Raw genomic sequence first — 19,217 nt, forward strand, 5'->3', positions numbered from 1 at the left:
TTGCAAACAGGTCTGAAGCTGTGCAACAGTACGGGGTCATTGTAATTGATGAATTTTTCATTTCAAAATTCATCACGCATTCTCTGTTGTGGACAGAGGGGACAGGTACCTGCTCTTTCTGCATACATGCCTTTGTAATGTGTGCAGAATGTGGTTCTGCATTGTCTTATTGAAATATCCCTGGAAAAGATGTCATATTGAAGGCAGCATATTTTACTCCAAAATCTCAATGTACTTTTCTGCATTAATGCTGCTGTCACAGAAGTGTAAGGTACCTTTGCCACGGGCAGTGACACAACCCCATACCATGACAGACCTTGGCTTTTGGACTTGTTGCTGATAACAGTCTTTAGTCCAGAGCACACGGATCCCACTTCTTCCAAAAAAGCCTGGAATACTGATTTCTGACCACAACACATGGTTCCACTGTGTGATGGTCCATCCCAGATGTCTCCAAGCCCAGAGAAGTTGACAGCGCTTCTGGACACAGTTAACACAAGGCTTCCTTTGTGCACAGTAAAGTTTTAACTGGCATTTGTGGATGTAACTCTGTATTGTAGAGCTTGACAAAAGTTTGCCAAAGTAATCCCAAACCCATGTGGTTATATCAGCTATAGATGAATGACGGTTCTTGATGCAGTGCCGTCTGAGGGATCGGAGATCACAGGTGTTCCGCTTCGGCTTGCGCCCTTGCCCTTTACGTGCTGAATTTCCTCCATATTCCTTGAATCATTTAATGATGATATGCACTGTAGAGGGTGGAATATCTAAAGCTCTTCACATCATTCTTTAAGAAACATTGTTTTTAAACATTTCAATAATTTTCTTAAGCATTTGTTGACAAACTGGAGATCCTCGACCCATCTTTGTTACTCAAAATCTAGGCCTTTCCTGGATACTGATTATGTACCAAATCGTGATTACAATCACCTTTTGACATCAATTGTTTCAAATCACATCATTATTTAAATGGTTTAACTCATTACTAACCCTAAATTGCTCCGTCCCAACTTTTTTTTTGGAATTTGTCAGCTTGAAGTGAAGGAATGGATATATATATTAGGGTGCATCAGTTGCCCTCACTTTCATAAAATCTGATGCATTTTTATTTGGGTGTTCCTTTTCACCAATAAAGACATCCTGTAAAATTTTTTGACCATATTCAAAAGTCTAATGGTGGCACCATGAGGATCATTTTTTGCCAAAAAACGTTTATTTTATGTTTTCGCGTAAGGTTTGAATCACAATGTTGGACTCCATTTATTGATTTCTTGTGAGCCAGAGATCATGTTAAGAACCTTTGCAAGGGATTGAGAAGCATTAATGTGATTCATAATACATTTGTATTGTTTAAAAGTAGTTGAACAATGATTCAATGAACAGCTAAAACTCAAACTGTGCTTGATAATATATTTAGAATATGTACTAAAAATGTGTATCTAAGATATTTGGTATACTCTATAAGGTGCCATAATGTTTCATGAAAAGTGATTGAAATTTTGTCATAAAAGTCATAAAATAGCAGCTTTTTCCATAACTTTGAGCTCCTGGTGCCACCATTAAACTTTTGAATTTTGTCAAAATATTTCACCCAGTGTGTTTTCTTACCAAAAGGAACATAAAAACAAAAATGCATCATGATCGGAGGAACTTTTCATTTTTAGGGGGCAACTGATGCACCCTAATATATATATATATATATATATATATATATATATATATATATATATATATATATATATGGTTTATACTGTCTGCAATGAAATACAAATCAAAGTAAACTAAGAAATCACAACTACTTCTAATTTGGGGTTGCAGAAGAAATGTGCTAGCTAGGTTTTTGCTGCAGGCTACACATACGTGTACATACACATGATGAAAATGTGTGAAATTACATCCAGTGCTATGTAAGCTCGTTGGACAGGAAATAGAATATTGTCACCCTGTGTACAATAGCATAGCAAATAACATAGCAACATAGGCTAACAAACGTAAGTTTTATCACCCAACACTGTCACGGAAAGATGATTGACTGAGCACAGGTTGTCCAATAAAAGTAAAATTTATACAAAATTACCAATAACAAAACCAGAAGTTTAGTGAGGTTTTTTGTTTGAACAAAAAGCGTTACAACTTTTCTGTGTTCCATGTTTGTTATTCAGATGAAATGCAGTTCAGATTCAAATACCAAAACGTTATATATATAAACTTTTAAATTATATATTAGTGATATATATTATTCACTGTGCCCAATTAAAAAAAAAAACATGACCATCAGCTGCCACTGATCTGACTGCTTTTACTCTGCACTCGTACTAGGTGCACTATTTAATAACTGCCCCTGCTCCCCCTACCTTGATCTTCCAATGGAGGGACCTGAGGTCATAGTTCAACCTATCCCCACCCCCTCCCTCCTGATCTTCCCTGTGTCCAAAATCACTCACTACTGCACTATATAGTGAGTTTGCCATTTTGTAGTCCTGTCCGAATGTATAGTGAGAATTATTACACCCTATATAGTGCACTCATAGTATCCCACAATGCATCATGAAAAGTAGTGTACAATTAATGGTCACTAACCAAGCAATATATACCATCATGCATTGCAGTCACGCCGAAAGAAAAAAAAAAGTGTGTTGGGGTGAATGGACAGAGGAAAAAAACACATTATAAATGGACATTCAAGTACAATTAAAAATAGGAAGAGAATAGAAAAAAGCTAAAATAGAATAAGACAGATAAAATACAAGAATAAAAGTTACAGTGCAGAGTGAGGAATTAATCAAAAGCTTCAAATTTTATTTAATAAAAGGCAGCGGCGAAGAAGAAAGGATTCAGCCTTGATTTAAAAGAACTGAAAGATGCAGCAAAGACAAAGTACTTTATATTTATTAATGTGGGAAATGCGCTCAGTATAATATGGATTTATCACAAAAATACATGCATGTATTTATTACTTTGAAAACCCACCAGCCGACTGATCTGGCATGTTTTAATTGTGCAACAGTAATGACGTAAATAACGGTGCGGTGGAGTAGTGTCCGAAAATGTTTTTTGGGGGGGGGTTTGTTTTGTTTTGTTTGTTTGTTTGTTTGTTTGTTTGATTTTTCTTCATCTTACCAATAAGCTCACTATATAGTCCTCTATATAGAATTCCCTAATAGGGAGTAGGGAGTAGTGAACAAGTGAGTGATTTTGGACACAGCCACAAACTAATAGTAGGGTGCCCACTTCGACAGGTGAATTGACCCACACAGTTACATGATATCACTGATGTGACATGCAAATGAACAACAGAAAACTGATTATGGTAATCTCAAAATTCAGATATTTTTTGTGCCAGTGCCCCGTGTCGCCCCTGGCTGCCCATGTATAAATTCATCACTGAATGATTTTTACATGTGGAAACTCAAAGATTTTGCTTTTTGATTGAACGACATTCAAAGCACTGACAAAAGGACTCAAAACATATTTTACTGAAATGGCTAGTCACAATTTATGTATAATAATAATAATAATAATAATAATAATAATAATAATAATACACTGCCTAAAAATATTATACAAGGCAATCTACAATAAAGCACGTCTATGACTAGTTATTATTTATCCATAAATTAATATGTGAAAGAAGACGTTCTGTCATCAAGAAGCCACCAAGAGTTCAATCTCCAGCCCTTTTGGACTCCTCAGCCCCTCATCTTCTGTTCCCGAGCCATTTGGCAGAGGCCACATTGCATGCAGCAGGTCATAATTAACCAGTCATCACAGATCGTCCCCTGCATAAACATGTACAACCATTCATATGGATATATTATTGTACTGTATATATTATTATATTATATAGATGTCAGTGTTTTACTGGGAAATACACCACTTGTATTTTACATTCAGGACATGGAGAACCAAAACTGTGACATAAGCCTTTATATGTCACTCATGAGGAAATCACTGAATTGTTTTGATAAATTTGGGTACTTTTTGTGTGTGAATGTGTCGATGTAATTAAAAGACAATCACACAATGGCTTGAAGATATGAAGTTTATGTTCCGTGTTGAAAAACTCACATTTTTCATACGAAATACATCGCGGATCTGAGTGACGTATTTAACAGTTATTCCACGAAATCAAGTTGTACAACCCTGATTCCAAAAAAGTTGGGACAAAGTACAAATTGTAAATAAAAACGGAATGCAATAATTTACAAATCTCAGAAACTGATATTGTATTCACAATAGAACATAGACAACATATCAAATGTCGAAAGTGAGACACTTTGAAATTTCATGCCAAATATTGGCTCATTTGAAATTTTATGACAGCAACACATCTCAAAAAAGTTGGGACAGGGGCAACAAGAGGCTGGAAAAGTTAAAGGTACAAAAAAGGAACAGCTGGAGGACCAAATTGCAACTCATCTCATCTCATTATCTCTAGCCGCTTTATCCTGTTCTACAGGGTCGCAGGCAAGCTGGAGCCTATCCCAGCTGACTATGGGCGAAAGGCGGGGTACACCCTGGACAAGTCGCCAGGTCATCACAGGCCTGACACATAGACACAGACAACCATTCACACTCACATTCACACCTACAGTCAATTTAGAGTCACCAGTTAACCTAACCTGCATGTCTTTGGACTGTGGGGGAAACCGGAGCACCCGGAGGAAACCCACGCGGAGAACATGCAAACTCTGCACAGAAAGGCCCTTGCCGGCCACGGGGCTCGAACCCGGACCTTCTTGCTGTGAGGCGACAGCGCGAACCACTACACCACCGTGCTGCCCCAAATTGCAACTCATTAGGTCAATTGGCAATAGGTCATTAACATGACTGGGTATAAAAAGAGCATCTTGGAGTGGCAGCGGCTCTCAGAAGTAAAGATGGGAAGAGGATCACCAATCCCCCTAATTCTGCGCCAACAAATAGTGGAGCAATATCAGAAAGGAGTTCGACAGTGTAAAATTGCAAAGAGTTTGAACATATCAACATCTACAGTGCATAATATTATCAAAAGATTCAGAGAATCTGGAAGAATCTCTGTGTGTAAGGGTCAAGGCCGGAAAACCATACTAGGTGCCCGTGATCTTCGGGCCCTTAGACGGCACTGCATCACATACAGGTATGCTTCTGTATTGGAAGTCACAAAATGGGCTCAGGAATATTTCCAGAGAACATTATCTGTGAACACAATTCACCGTGCCATCCGCCGTTGCCAGCTAAAACTCTATAGTTCAAAGAAGAAGCAGTATCTAAACATGATCCAGATCTGCAGACGTCTTCTCTGGGCCAAGGCTCATTTAAAATGGACTGTGGCAAAGTGGAAAACTGTTCTGTGGTCAGACGAATCAAAATTTGAAGTTCTTTATGAAAATCAGGGACGCCGTGTCATTCGGACTAAAGAGGAGAAGGACAACCCAAGTTGTTATCAGCGCTCAGTTCAGAAGCCTGCATCTCTGATGGTATGGGGTTGCATTAGTGCGTGTGGCATGGGCAGCTTACACATCTGCAAAGGCACCATCAATGCTGAAAGGTATATCCAGGTTCTAGAGCAACATAATTATGCTCCCATCCAGATGACGTCTCTTTCAGGGAAGACCTTGCATTTTCCAACATGACAATGCCAAACCACATACTGCATCATTTACAGCATCATGGCTGCATAGAAGAAGGGTCCGGGTACTGAACTAGCCAGCCTGCAGTCCAGATCTTTCACCCATAGAAAACATTTGGTGCATCATAAAACGGAAGATAGGACAAAAAAGACCTAAGACAGTTGAGCAACTAGAATCCTACATTAGACAAGAATGGGTTAACATTCCTATCCTTAAACTTGAGCAACTTGTCTCCCCAGTCCCCAGATGTTTACAGACTGTTGTAAAGAGAAAAGGGGATGTCTCACAGTGGTAAACATGGCCTTGTCCCAACTTTTTTGAGATGTGTTGTTGTCATAAAATTTAAAATCACCTAATTTTTCTCTTTAAATGATAGATTTTCTCAGTTTAAACATTTGATATATCATCTATGTTCTATTCTATAGAAAATATGGAATTTTGAAACTTCCATATCATTGCATTCCATTTTTATTTACAATTTGTACTTTGTCCCAACTTTTTTGGAATCAGGGTTGTACATGAGCTGATAGCCGGCGAGGTGCATAGTGCCAAGTAGACTATAAGCCACGTACAATGAAATTGAGTGGAATAACTGTTTTATTCTATCCACATTCACTAGATTTTGAGAAACAGAGCATTTTTATTTTTTGCAAATTTGATGAATAAAAACTTTATACAAAATGTTCAACAAAATAATTTCCGCTTCAAATGTAAACAAACCAGCGAAATGACAGTAGCAATGTGTGAAAAATGCTATAATAATAATTCTTGAAAAATAAAAACAAATAGATTCTTTCCATCAAATACTATTATTCCAGGAGCGGCACGGTGGTGTAGTCGTTAGTGCTGTCGCCTCACAGCAAGAAGGTCCGGGTTCGAGCCCCGTGGCCGGCGAGCGCCTTTCTGTGTGGAGTTTGCATGTTCTCCCCGTGTCCGCGTGGGTTTCCTCCTGGTGCTCCGGTTTCCCCCACAGTCCAAAGACATGCAGGTTAGGTTAACTGGTGACTCTAAATTGACCGTAGGTGTGAATGCGAGTGTGAATGGTTGTCTGTGTCTATGTGTCAGCCCTGTGATGACCTGGCGACTTGTCCAGGGTGTACCCTGCCTTTCGCCTGTAGTCAGCTGGGATAGGCTTCAGCTTGCCTGCGACCCTGTAGAAGGATAAAGCGGCTAGAGATAATGAGATGAGACTATTATTCCATATTTTGTTGCTTTTTTTGGGAGGGGGGGTTGTTTTCAAGTAGAGTTTTTATTTTGTCCTTGGTTGGTTCAGCAATACGTTCCGCCATTTTATTTTTCTCTACTCATGGTATATGAGCTGATAGCCTAGTAGTACAGTAGCCAATCAGAGTGCGCTATTGCTCATATTCAGTGAATGTGGATAGAATAATTCCCGATATTTCACTCCGATAACATCATTCCCAGTGTTTTCCCGCTGACTTGACATGCATTGTCAAAATAGCGAACTGATTCAAAATTAAAATTCTTTTGATTAATTTGTTTTTTTTAATGTGTGTGTCCATATAATTTAAACTTTGTGTCCATATAATTTATGTGTGTGTCCATATAATTTAAAGCATTACATGGTGGTATAAAGATATGACATTTATCTTCTCATGTTGAAAATATTTTCACTCATTCGCTACGCTCACTCGTGAAATATACATTCACTTAAACTTCGTATCTTTGCACAACTGTGTAATATCCTCTATATATTACTTCTGTATGAGATACCATTCAAACATGATTGTATCATAGCAACCATAAAATACTGTATGTGTGTGTTTTTAAGTAAATTATATAACATTTTAATCATTCAGTTTAATTCAATACAGTGCTTTGAAAAAGTATTCATACCCCTTGAACGTTTTCACATTTTTCCACCTTACAACCACCAACTTAAAAGTTTTTTATTGAGATTTTATGTGATAGACCAACACAGAGTAGCACATAATTGTGAAGTGAAACGAAAATGATAAATGGTCTTCAAAATTTTAAACAAATAAAAATCTGAAAAATGTGATGTGCATTAGTATTCAGCCCCCCTGCGTCAATACTTTGTAGAGCCACCATTTGCTGCAATTACAGCTGCAAGTCTTTTATGGTATGTCTCTACCAGCTTTGCACATCTAGACACTGAAATTTTTGCCCATTCTTCTTTGCAAAATAGCTCAAGCTCAGCCAGATTGGATGGAGAGCGTCTGCGAACAGCAGTTTTCAAGTCTTGCCACAGATGCTCAATGGGATTTAGGTCTGGACCTTGACTGGGCCATTCTAACACATGAATATTCTTTGATCTAAACCATTCCATTGTAGCTCTGGCTGTATGTTTAGGGTCATTGTCTTGCTGGAAGGTGAATCTCCTTCCCAGTCTCAAGTCTTTTGCAGCCTCCAACAGGTTTTCTTCCAGGATTGCCCTGTATTTAGCTCCATCCATCTTCCCATCAACTCTGACCAGCTTCCCTGTCCCTGCTGAAGAAAAGCATCCCCATAGCATGATGCTGCAACCACCATGTTTCACAGTGGGGATGGTGTGTGCAGGTTGATGAGCAGTGTTAGTTTTCTGCCACACATAGCACTTTGCATTTAGGCCAGAAAGTTCAACTTTGGTCTCATCTGACCAAAGCACCTTCTTCCACATGTTTGCTGTGTCCCCTACATGGCTTCTGGCAAACTGCAAACGGGACTTCTTATGCCTTCCTTTCAACAATGGCTTTCTTCTTGCCACTCTTCCAAAAAGGCCAGATTTGTGGAGTGTACGACTTATAGTTGTCCTGTGCATAGATTCTCCCACCTGAGCTGTGGATTTCTGCAGCTCCTCCAGAGTGATCATGGGCCTCTTGGCTGCTTCTCTGACCAGTGCTCTCCTTGCTCGCTCTGTCAGTTTAGGTGGACGGCCATGTCTTGGTAGGTTTGCAGTTGTGCCATACTTTTTCCATTTTTGAATGATGGATTGAACAGTGCTTCTTGAGATGTTCAGAGCTTGGGATATTTTTTTATAACCTAACCCTGCTTTAAACTTCTCCAGAACTTTATCCCTGACCTGTCTGGTGAGTTCTTTGGTCTTCATGATGCTGCTTGTTCTTCAGTGTTCTCTAACAAACCACTGAGGCCTTCACAGAACAAGTGTATTTATGCTGAGAGTAAATTACACACAGTGGGACTCTATTAACTAATTAGATGACTCCTGAAGGCACTTGATTGTACTAGATTGTATTTAGAGGTATCAGAGTACAGGGGGCTGAATACTAATGCACACCACATTTTTCAGATTTTTATTTGCTTAAAATTTTGAAGACCATTTGTCATTTTTGTTTCACTTCACAATTATGTGCTACTCTGTGTTGGTCTATCACATAAAATCTCAATAAAAACTTTTAAGTTCGTGGTTGTAAGGTGGAAAAATGTGAAAAAGTTCAAGGGGTATGAATACTTTTTCAAGGCACTGTATGTGTACAAATGTGTAATATGCACTTTCAAATATTCTGTATCATAACTATTTCATTGTGAATTGAGATCTTTGGCATTTGGTAAAATGTAACAAATAATAATCCATTACCTTTTGGAAACATTACTTGCCTTTTTTTAAATTCAAGTACCCTCATTACTTGCACACAATGAAATATAACATTTTCATATAAATATAAAATTAACCATATTCTAAAAGACATATATGTTTAGTTTTCTGCCCCCTAACATTTACAGTGTTGAACAAAAAAAATCGTGAGCACATCCTATTTGAGATAAACTTACATTGATTTGGTATTTGTCACGAATGCTGGTTCTTAAAGCAATCATGGCTCCAGGGAGAAAGGGTAGGCAGCAGGTGTCACCATGGGCCTGTGCCACATTACAACCCAGGATGCAGGGGATAAATGCGCCACAGAGACCTGTGGAGAGCCAGACACACAGAGCAGCCATTCTTTTATAGGGAAGGGCTAGTTACTTTGAAATGCTGGTCTCCTTACATTTCTGATCATATACAGTTTCACAGTAATATATAGATTTAGGCACTGCCTAAAAGCGGAACTCCCATCTGTTTCTGGGTTGTAGAATTTTCTTATATCATAGCCAGCCTCTTTTGTTTTATTTCTTTACCTGCTATAACACTGCCCACTAGGCAGTTGTGTCTCATCTCATCTCATTATCTCTAGCCACTTTATCCTGTACTACAGGGTCGCAGGCAAGCTGGAGCCTATCCCAGCTGACTACGGGCGAAAGGTGGAGTACACCCTGGACAAGTCGCCAGGCCATCACAGGGCTGACGCATAGACACAGATAACCATTCACACTCACACCTACGGTCAATTTAGAGTCACCAGTCAACCTAACCTGCATGTCTTTGGACTGTGGGGGAAACTGGAGCACCCAGAGGAAACCCACGCGGACACAGGGAGAACATGCAAACTCCACACAGAAAGGCCCTCGCCGGCAACAGGGCTCAAAACCGGACCTTCTTGCTGTGAGGCGACAGCGCTAACCACTACACCACCGTGCCACCCCAGGCGGTTGTATATGACTGGTAATTACTAACACTGGCCACTAGGCGATGTGTCTTTCTGGTAATTACTAATACTGGCCACTAGGCGGTGTGTCTTTCTGGTAATTACTAACACTGGCCACTAGGCGGTGTGTATGACTGGTAATTACTAATACTGGCCACTAGGCAGTGTTTAGGACTAGTAATTACTAACACTGGCCACTAGGTGGTGTGTATGACTGGCAATTGCTAACACTGGCCACTAGGCGGTGTTTAGGACTGGTAATTACTAACACTGGCCACTAGGCAGTGTGTATGACTGGCAATTGCTAACACTGGCCACTAGGCAGTGTTTAGGACTGGCAATTGCTAACACTGGCCACTAGGCGGTGTGTATGACTGGCAATTACTAACACTGGCCACTAGGTGGTGTTTAGGACTGGTAATTACTAAAGGCCAATTTATGCTGACAACCCAGTCCTCGCAGATGGCGTCGCAGATGGCGTCTGCAAAGCCCCCCCCTTCGCAGACGCTCTGCGCGCACCTCCCAAAAATTGTGACCACCGCAGACAGCGTCGCAGACAAGAGGGCTCTGATTGGTCCACTCTACATCCGCTGTACACGCACTTCCGCTTCCCTACTTTCCCGGTTTGTTTTGTTTTCACGACCGCCATTTTTAAAAACACGAGTGAAGATGGAGCAGCACGAAGAGCGGTTGATCGAGGAAGTGAGGAAGTACGTACATCTATACGACTCTAGTTCTAGGCATTATAAGTAACCAGAGGATAAACACTCCACAAACCACACCCACCAACTACTCCTAGTGATTTCGCGACTTCGCGCCCCCTTGCATTGTGGCGGTGAATAACATCGCGCACGCCTATTACTCCCCGCTCAATGATAAATTACAACTGTCTGCGAAAAGCTATCTGCGAAAGCCTTGTCGCAAGAGCATGCAGAGGCCCTAACACTGGCCACTATGACTGGTAATTAGTGTGCTTGCTCAAGCCAAGGCAAGCACACTATTGTTCTTCTTCAGTTTACTTATTCTGCCTTATTCCGACACGTTTTTTGGATCCACTACTCCTCCTAGGGCGTTCGAGATAGAGACACCGTTCCAACTCTGAGACGTCTGGCCCGAAGTGGTGTAGTGTGCTTGTATACAGCTTTTGGATCAACGCACCCATTCTCTTGTTCTTGTCATTTTTCTTTTGTTTTTTTCCCATAGAGAATGAATAGTGCTCATGAATCGAATCGTCCTACTCGGACACACTCTATCGCAGATGCACCAAACCTCAAGTGATACTTCAGGCCAACTCCCCCGACACATACATGTAATCAGTTCTGACCTGCACTCATATTTTTCCTTTCTTTTTGCTCATCCCTTTTTCCTCCATAGGCTTGCATTGATTTTTGGCCCCATTGAAAATGAATGGTGTTTCAGGAGAAAAACTTTCACTTTCCATCAATTTTTTTTAACCAAGTGACCAAACTTCAAGAAACTTCACTTGATGCCTCAGGCCAAGTCCCCGCACAGATCCGTCCCCTCATCTGAGACCTGCACTCGTCTTTTCCTTGGTTTTCATGCATCTCTTTTTACCTCCATAGGCTTCCATTGATTTTTGGCCCCATTCAAATGAATGGAGTTTTGCTCAGTAACACTTCACACATCCACCAAACTTCATATGGCACCTCAGGCCAAATCACCCATCACACACATGATATCGGTTCTGACCCGCACTCATCTTTGTCTTGCCTTTCATCCATCCATTTTTTTTCTCCATTTTGCCGCTAACCAATGGAAGCTTGACTGAGTCATTCCTCCCTTCCCCCATAGGTGATGATGCATTTGGCAAGGATCTGCTCATTTGAGACTTTGACAGCAAATCAACTTCAACTCAATGGCCACTTTATTGGGAATACTTACACGCACACACGATAGCAATTAGCATATAAGCATTCATGTGTTACCATGCTAGCTGTTAGCATGTTACCCATTACATCATGCCTGCTGTTAGCTCGTGAGTTGTTAGCATGTTCACCATTAGCATGTTATCATGAGAGCTGTTAACATGTTAGGATTAGCATGGTAGCATGCAGAGTTCTCATGTTTGCTGTTAGCGAGTTCGCCTGAGCATGTTAGCATGGTAACTGTTAGCATGTCACCCTCAGAGTGTTAGCATGCTAAAAGTTAACATACTAGCCATTAGCATGTTAGCCTGTTAGCTGTTAGCATGATAGCTGTCAGCATATTAGCCTTAAAGTGTTAGAATTTTAACAAATAGCATGTTAATCATTAGCATGTTAGAATGCTAGCTGTTAGCATGTTATCTATTAGCATGTTAGCATTAACATGTTAACATGCTAGCTTTTAGCATATTAGTATGCTGTTAGCATGTTAGCATGCTAACTGTTAGCATGTTAGCATGCTAACTGTTAGCATGTTAGCATGCTAACTGTTAGCATGTTAGCATGCTAACTGTTAGCATGTTGGCATTAGCATGTTGTCATGCTATCTTTTAGCATGCTAGCATGATAGCTGTTCTGCTACAGCTCAGCAAGCACACTTTGCATTTTCTCTGCGGAAATGCAGTCTAGTTACTATAACACTAGAATGGTGGCAGGCACGCACAGGACCAAAACCATCAGAAAACAACTCGATGGGTTTCTTTATGTATCCACACTCTATGCCTATGGGGCTCCGCAACATGTACACTATGTTCCACTGTGTACATGTTGGGCCTGCCTTCTTCATTTAGTACATTTGAATTGGCCACTGGTTTCAGTCTCAAACCCAACTCTCAGAAAACAGAAAGCAAAGATCCTTCGTTACATCTGTTTTAAAATCTGATTAAAATCTAATGTTGTAAGAATTACTTAAATACTAAATCACACATTCATCAGATATCAGTCAGGACAGAGTTTCCACAATATAAAACAGGATCTGAGCTCAGAGTCATACATCAGCCATAATGATGCTCATCTCACTGTTGGCCAACACTACTCCGAGTACTACTACCAGTGATATTAATAATAATTCTTTTTCAGTAAGCTCTTTATCCAAGTCAAGGGTGCAGTGGAGCCAAAGCCTATCCCAGGAACACTGGGTGTGAGGTAGGAATACACCCTAGACGGGATGCCAGTCTAATGCAGGGCACCATGGACAAACACATTCACACCTAGGGCCAATTTAGACTAGCCAGTCCACCAACCGTCATGTTTTTGGGGAGGTCAGACAAACAAAACATGTAAAAGTCCACGTGCGCACACAAACTAACCTGAGCTAAGACTCAAACCAGGGACCCTAGCACTATGACACAGTAGCACTATCCACTGCACCACCATGCTGCCCATGCCCACTAATAAGAGTTAGTAGTATTACAATATTTCTCTTTCACTCATATACACAGACATACACCCACTTACAGATACCACAATCATCACAGCAGTCACAGAGATTGGAGCTCCAGTCAGAGGAACCAGTGGAGACAGTATAACTGGTAACTGTCAACTGAGGCTGTGTGTCGATCACTTCAGTCTGATATGTCATCACTGCCACAAACACACATAAATTATAAAAAAAATGTTAATGTCTAAAATAATATAGGATTTACTAGGCTTCAATATTTAGGCATGAGAGTTGTATTTAAGAGATATACCATATGCATAACACTTAAACCAGTGCCTAATTTTCTGATCAGTGTTACAAGCTACTGTTTTTATAATACCTAATATCAATTAAGACACTCCCCTGATGTACTTCAAACCTTCAAAATATCCTCCAAAATATTTCTGTAATATTAGAAAACTTACTCTTGGTCTGCTTAAGGTTGTAGATCTTGGCGAATGTGGGAGCTCACAGCCAGCAGCGCAACTGGGAGGAGATAAGAGGTCCTTACTGTTTGTACTTATAATGATGTCACAACCTTTTTCCGCAGTGCTAAGGCAACCTGTTGCCCTGATAAGAAGTACTGGGAGGGAGGCTCACCTGGCATGTTATAAAACAAAATGATGTTTGGTTTTTGGGTGAGCTAGGTTTCTGTGGGTTTTTTTTTCCATTACACATCCTTATCTATGATTCATGAATATAGTATACGTATGTAGAACAATTATTTTGGTGTTTGTGTGCATATGGAGGTGGTCTTACCATGAAAGGGTGAAGGAACTCTCATTATATATATATATATATATATATATATATATATATATATATATATCCTCCTAACAGATTTGTTTGTTTTTCAATTGAATTGTACAGGTTATAGGTCACATTAAAGGTGGGAAAAGTTTTGAAATTATTTATCATGGTCTCATTTTTTTTACATCAGAAAAACCTATCATTTTAATGGGTTGTGTACACTTTTTTATATCCGCTGTGTGTGTGTGTGTGTGTATATATATATAAACATTAAAAATAAAAAATGTACAATAAGCTGGTTGCATAAGTGTGCACAGCCTTAAACTAATACTTTGTTGAAGCACCTTTTGATTTAATTACAGCATTCAGTCTTTCTGGGTCAGAGTCTATCAGCCTGCCGCATCTAGACTTGGTAATATTTGCCCACTCTTACTTGCAAAAGCGCTCCAAATCTGTCAGATTGCGAGGGCATCTCTTGTGCACAGCCCTCTTCAGGTCACCCCACAGATTTTCAATTGGATTGAGGTCTGGGCTCTGGCTGGGCTATTCCAAAACTTTTTTGGGGTCATTGTCATGCTGAAAGATGAAATTCCTCTTAATTTTCAGCTTTCTAGCAGACACCTGAAGGTTTTGGGCCAAAATTGACTGGTATTTAGAACTGTTCATAATTCCTTCCACCTTGACTAAAGCCCCTGTTCCAGCTGAAGAAAAACAACCCCAAAACATGATGCTGCCACCACCATGCTTCACCGTGGGTATGGTGTTCTTTTGGTGATGCGCAGTGTTGTTTTTGCGCCAAACATACCTTTTGGAATTGTGGCCAAAAAGTTCAACCTTGGTTTCATCAGACCATAACATTTTCCCACATGCTTTTGGGAGAGTTGATGTATTTTTTTTTGCAAAATTTAGCCGGGCCTGGATGTTTTTCTTTGACCCTACCTCATAGTCCAGACATATGGAGAATATGGGAGATTGTTGTCATACGTAGTACACAACCAGCACTTGCCAGAAATCCCTGCAGCTCCTTCAGTGTTGCTGTAGGCCTCTCGGCAGCCTCCCTGACCAGTTTTCATCTTGTCTTTTCATCAATTTTGGAGGGACGTCCAGTTCTCGGTAATATCACTCTTGTCCCATATTTTCTCCACTTATTGATGACTGTCTTCACTGTGCTCCATGGTATATCTAATGGCATGGAAATTTTTTTGTACCCTCTCCTGACTGATACCTCTCAACAATGAGATCCCTTTGATGCTTTGTAAGCTCTCTGTGAACCCTGGCTTTTGCTGGAGAATGTAACTGAGTAAATGTCTGAATTTTATTTGGGGTTAATCAGAGTCATTTTAATTGATGGCAGCAGGGCTTTACATTAACTTTTTTGCTCACCGGCCACTCTGGCTAGTGGTTTTCCCGAGTCACTAGCCATTCAGCCTTTTCACTAGCCACAGTTTTGTTGCCAGGAAATTGCATTTTTTTCTTCGCCATGATACGTTAAAGTTCGGAAGATCTAGATTTAATTATGAATGTCAGCGTATAATGTATCTCTACAATAGCACTCAAGTATTCAGTGCTGTTAAGGTAGCTCCCTATATGAAAACATGCAACCAATTCAGACAAAAATATAAACAGAGTATTTTGTTTATTGAACTCAAATTCAAGCCCCTTACAATATGAAATATCGTATAATATGAAAAATAATATTCAGTACAACTGAACTGATTCTAATATTAAAAGTCCAATTCAAAACATTATCATTGAAAAACATTTGATGTATTAATATGCAAGTATTATGTGTATTATCAAGTATTATTATGTATATTATGTATTATCTATTAATAGTGTGTGTGTGTGTGTGTGTGTGTGAACATGTGTAGAGAGAGACATTAAATGTCCTCATGACATTCATCATCAGATGAGTCTGAATGGTCCATGAAAAATGGTCTTCGTGACCTGAGGCTTCCAGCAGGCCATAAGTTGATAGCTGGGGTGAGATCAACTTCTTTCCAATTGCGTGAATGTTTCTAAACAGCAGCTCCATCCTCTCCAGCTCAGCCGACTTCATGACAGCCAGAGACTGAAAGCAATGCTGTCCTGTAGTGAACCAGCCGTCTTTGCCTGCTTTGATGTTATACTACCGATGTGTGCATTTGACTTTTCGTGGTCCATTATAGTTTTGAGTTTAAAATTACTGGTGCCTGTCTTTGCCAGACTTTCTACAGTCTTCGCAGTACATGGTATTTTCGGTTTTGCTATGAACTAGCCAATCTCACCCTAACTTCCGTTTGTTATTGAACTGTTTTATCTTCCTATTAGCGTCTTGTTCATCTCCATGGCCGTAGCCAGCTATGAGGCCCCCGAGGTCCGGACCTCGGTCATTTTTAAGAGCTGAAAATACATTTGTACACTAAATATTCAACTGGATAAAAAAAAAAAGAATAACATTAAAACATCTCTGTAAAAAGTGCATTGTTAATTATGTTAAACATTGATTCTATCTTCTGTGTGTGTTTGGTGCGCGCGGCTCTGAGAGCAAGAACACAAAAACGAATGACCGCGCGACTCGGGGGAGGAACACAGTGCAGGAGACACGGGGTTTTCATTGTCACCATCAGCGCACTTTCATGAAGCTGTTAAATTTACATTTTCGAAGCAGCGCAGTTGTAGCCTACCTTGTTTGTGATTTTAAAAATAAATCATTTGATAAGCCAAAGCAATAGAGGGGAAAGTTTCAACTTATGTTTGCCTTGGATAACTTTGCCTAAAACACGGTGGTGTATACTGATTTTTTTTTCCCAGAATTTTTTTTTTTTTGTGTGTAGGTGTAATGGATGCCAGATTGTTAATGTATCTTACATAGTTACATAGGCAACATGGTTAGGGTATCTTTTGTCCTCATTGCTTGGGCCAGATCAAACCATTAAACAAGCTTAAATTATTCTTACTCTTGCCACATACATGATTTTTTTTTCAAAACTGATGATATTCAGTTCAAACACCATTAAAAGTAATTTCAGGAATAGAGCTCTTGTGTGGCGTGTAATTCACCCTCTCATTTAAATATGGTGAAAAGTTTTCAGCGTGCACTTTGCGCATCACGGACCTTGGTGATTTTAAAATGCTGTTCCGGCCCTGATCATCTCTGCCCCTTTTTCCCTGAGCAGCAGGGTTTGAAACTCCAGCTATATGCCGCCACATAGTGCGCTTGTCAGTCGTCAGCAACTTTGTTGCTTCGTTCATTAACCGCAGGTTACCGCATCACTGATTTTATCTGAGATGTTAACAAGCATTCTAAACAATTGTAACATGTCAGAATGTTTATACAGGTGCTCATGGGAGTTGTAGGCGCGTAATATTACATTGCAATGCGTTTATTATATCAGATGCCTTCAGAGAAAACTACAATGAAAATATATTGTCATACCACAGAATAAACCACCCGCCAAAGTGGCTAGTGGGAATAAAGTTATCACCCGCCAAAGCCGAATTTTACCCACATTTGGCAGGTGGGCGGGTGCTAATATAAAGCCCTGGATGGCAGGTGTGAACCCAAAAAGACTGAATGCTGTAATTAAATCAAAAGGTGCTTCAACAAAGTATGTGTTTAAGGGTGTGCACACTTATGCAACCAGCTTATTATACATTTTTTATGTTTTCACCCCCAAACAGATTTGTTTGTTTTTCAATTGAATTGTACAGGTTATAGGTCACATTAAAGGTGGGAAAAGTTTTGAAATTATTTATCATGATCTCATTTAAAAACCTATCATTTTAATGGGGTGTGTACACTTTTTTATATCCACTGTGTGTATATATATATATATATATATATATATATATATATATATATATATATATATATATATTGCATCTCAAAAAATTAGAATACCATGAAAAAGTTCCTTTTTTTCATAATTTAATTCAAAAAGGTAAACTTTCATATATTCTATATTCATTACATGTAAAGTGAAATATTTAAAGCCTTTTTTTTGTTTTAATTTCAATGATTATGGCTTGTAGCTCATGAAAATCAGAAATCCAGTATCTCAAATTATTAGAATATTCCCTAAGATCAATCAAAAAAAGGATTTACAATACAGAAATGTCCAACTTCTGAAAAGTATATTAATTTATACACTCAATACTTGGTTGGGGCTCCTTTACCATGAATTACTGTATCAATGCAGTGTGGCATGGAGGTGATCAGTCTGTGGCACTGCTAGGTGTTATTGAAGCTCAGATTGCTTTGATAGTGGCCTTCAGCGTATCTGTATTTTTGGGTCGGGTGTTTCTCATCATCCTCTTGACAATACCCCATAGATTCTCTATGGGGTTCAGGTCAGATAAGTTGGCTGGCCAATCAAACACAGTAATATCATGGTCAGCAAACCATTTGGTAGTAGTTTTGGCACTGTGGGTAGGTGCTAAGTCCTGCTGGAAAAGGAAATCAGCATCTCCAAAAAGCTTGTCAGCAGATGGAAGCATGAAGTGCTCTAAAATCTCCTGGTAGATGGCTGTGTTGACTTTGGACTTGATAAAATACAGTGGACCAACACCAGCAGATGACATGGCACCCCAAATCATCACAGACTGTGGAAACTTCACACTGGGCTTCAAACACCTTGGATTCTGTGCCTCTCCACTCTTCCTCCAGACTCTAGAACCGTGATTTCCAAATTAAATGCAAAATGTACTTTCATCTGAAAAGAGGACTTTGGACCACTGAGCAACAGTTCATTTCTTTCTCTCCTTAGCCCAGATAAGACACTTCTGACATTGTCTCTGGCTCAGGAGTAGCTTGATATTAGGAATGCAGAAGTTGTATCCCCTTTCTTGAAGATGTCTGTTCGTGATGAGTCTTGATACACTGATGCTAGCCTCAGTCCACTCCTTGTGAAGCGCTCCCAAGTTCTTGAATCAACTTTTCTTGACAATCCTCTCAAGACTGCGGCCATCCCTGTTGCTTGTGCACCTTTTCCAGCCACCCTTTTCA

General features: G+C 39.8%; 1 protein-coding gene across 1 annotated transcript; it reads right to left on the bottom strand.

Annotated features, from left to right (window-relative positions):
* Positions 1-3,689: 3,689 nt before the first annotated feature.
* On the bottom strand, positions 3,690-13,642 carry cnfn (cornifelin). The gene is made up of 3 exons (XM_060920491.1): positions 13,519-13,642; positions 9,366-9,502; positions 3,690-3,779 (listed from the first exon to the last, which is right to left on the bottom strand). Exons 1-3 carry the CDS (start codon positions 13,640-13,642, stop codon positions 3,690-3,692), a joined length of 351 nt encoding a protein of 116 aa, XP_060776474.1.
* Positions 13,643-19,217: the final 5,575 nt, after the last annotated feature.

Source organism: Neoarius graeffei, chromosome 5 (assembly GCF_027579695.1).
Source record: "Neoarius graeffei isolate fNeoGra1 chromosome 5, fNeoGra1.pri, whole genome shotgun sequence".
In the NCBI taxonomy this organism is placed as follows: domain Eukaryota; kingdom Metazoa; phylum Chordata; class Actinopteri; order Siluriformes; family Ariidae; genus Neoarius; species Neoarius graeffei.

Coding starts and splice junctions, on each gene's coding strand:
- cnfn (XM_060920491.1), bottom strand. CDS start 13,642: ATGACATATCAGACTGAAGTGATCGACACACAGCCTCAGTTGACAGTT. Junction 9,503..13,518: donor CTGTGATGATTGTGGTATCT/GTAAGTGGGTGT, acceptor GGCTCTCCACAG/GTCTCTGTGGCGCATTTATC. Junction 3,780..9,365: donor GTGACAAATACCAAATCAAT/GTAAGTTTATCT, acceptor ATGTTTATGCAG/GGGACGATCTGTGATGACTG.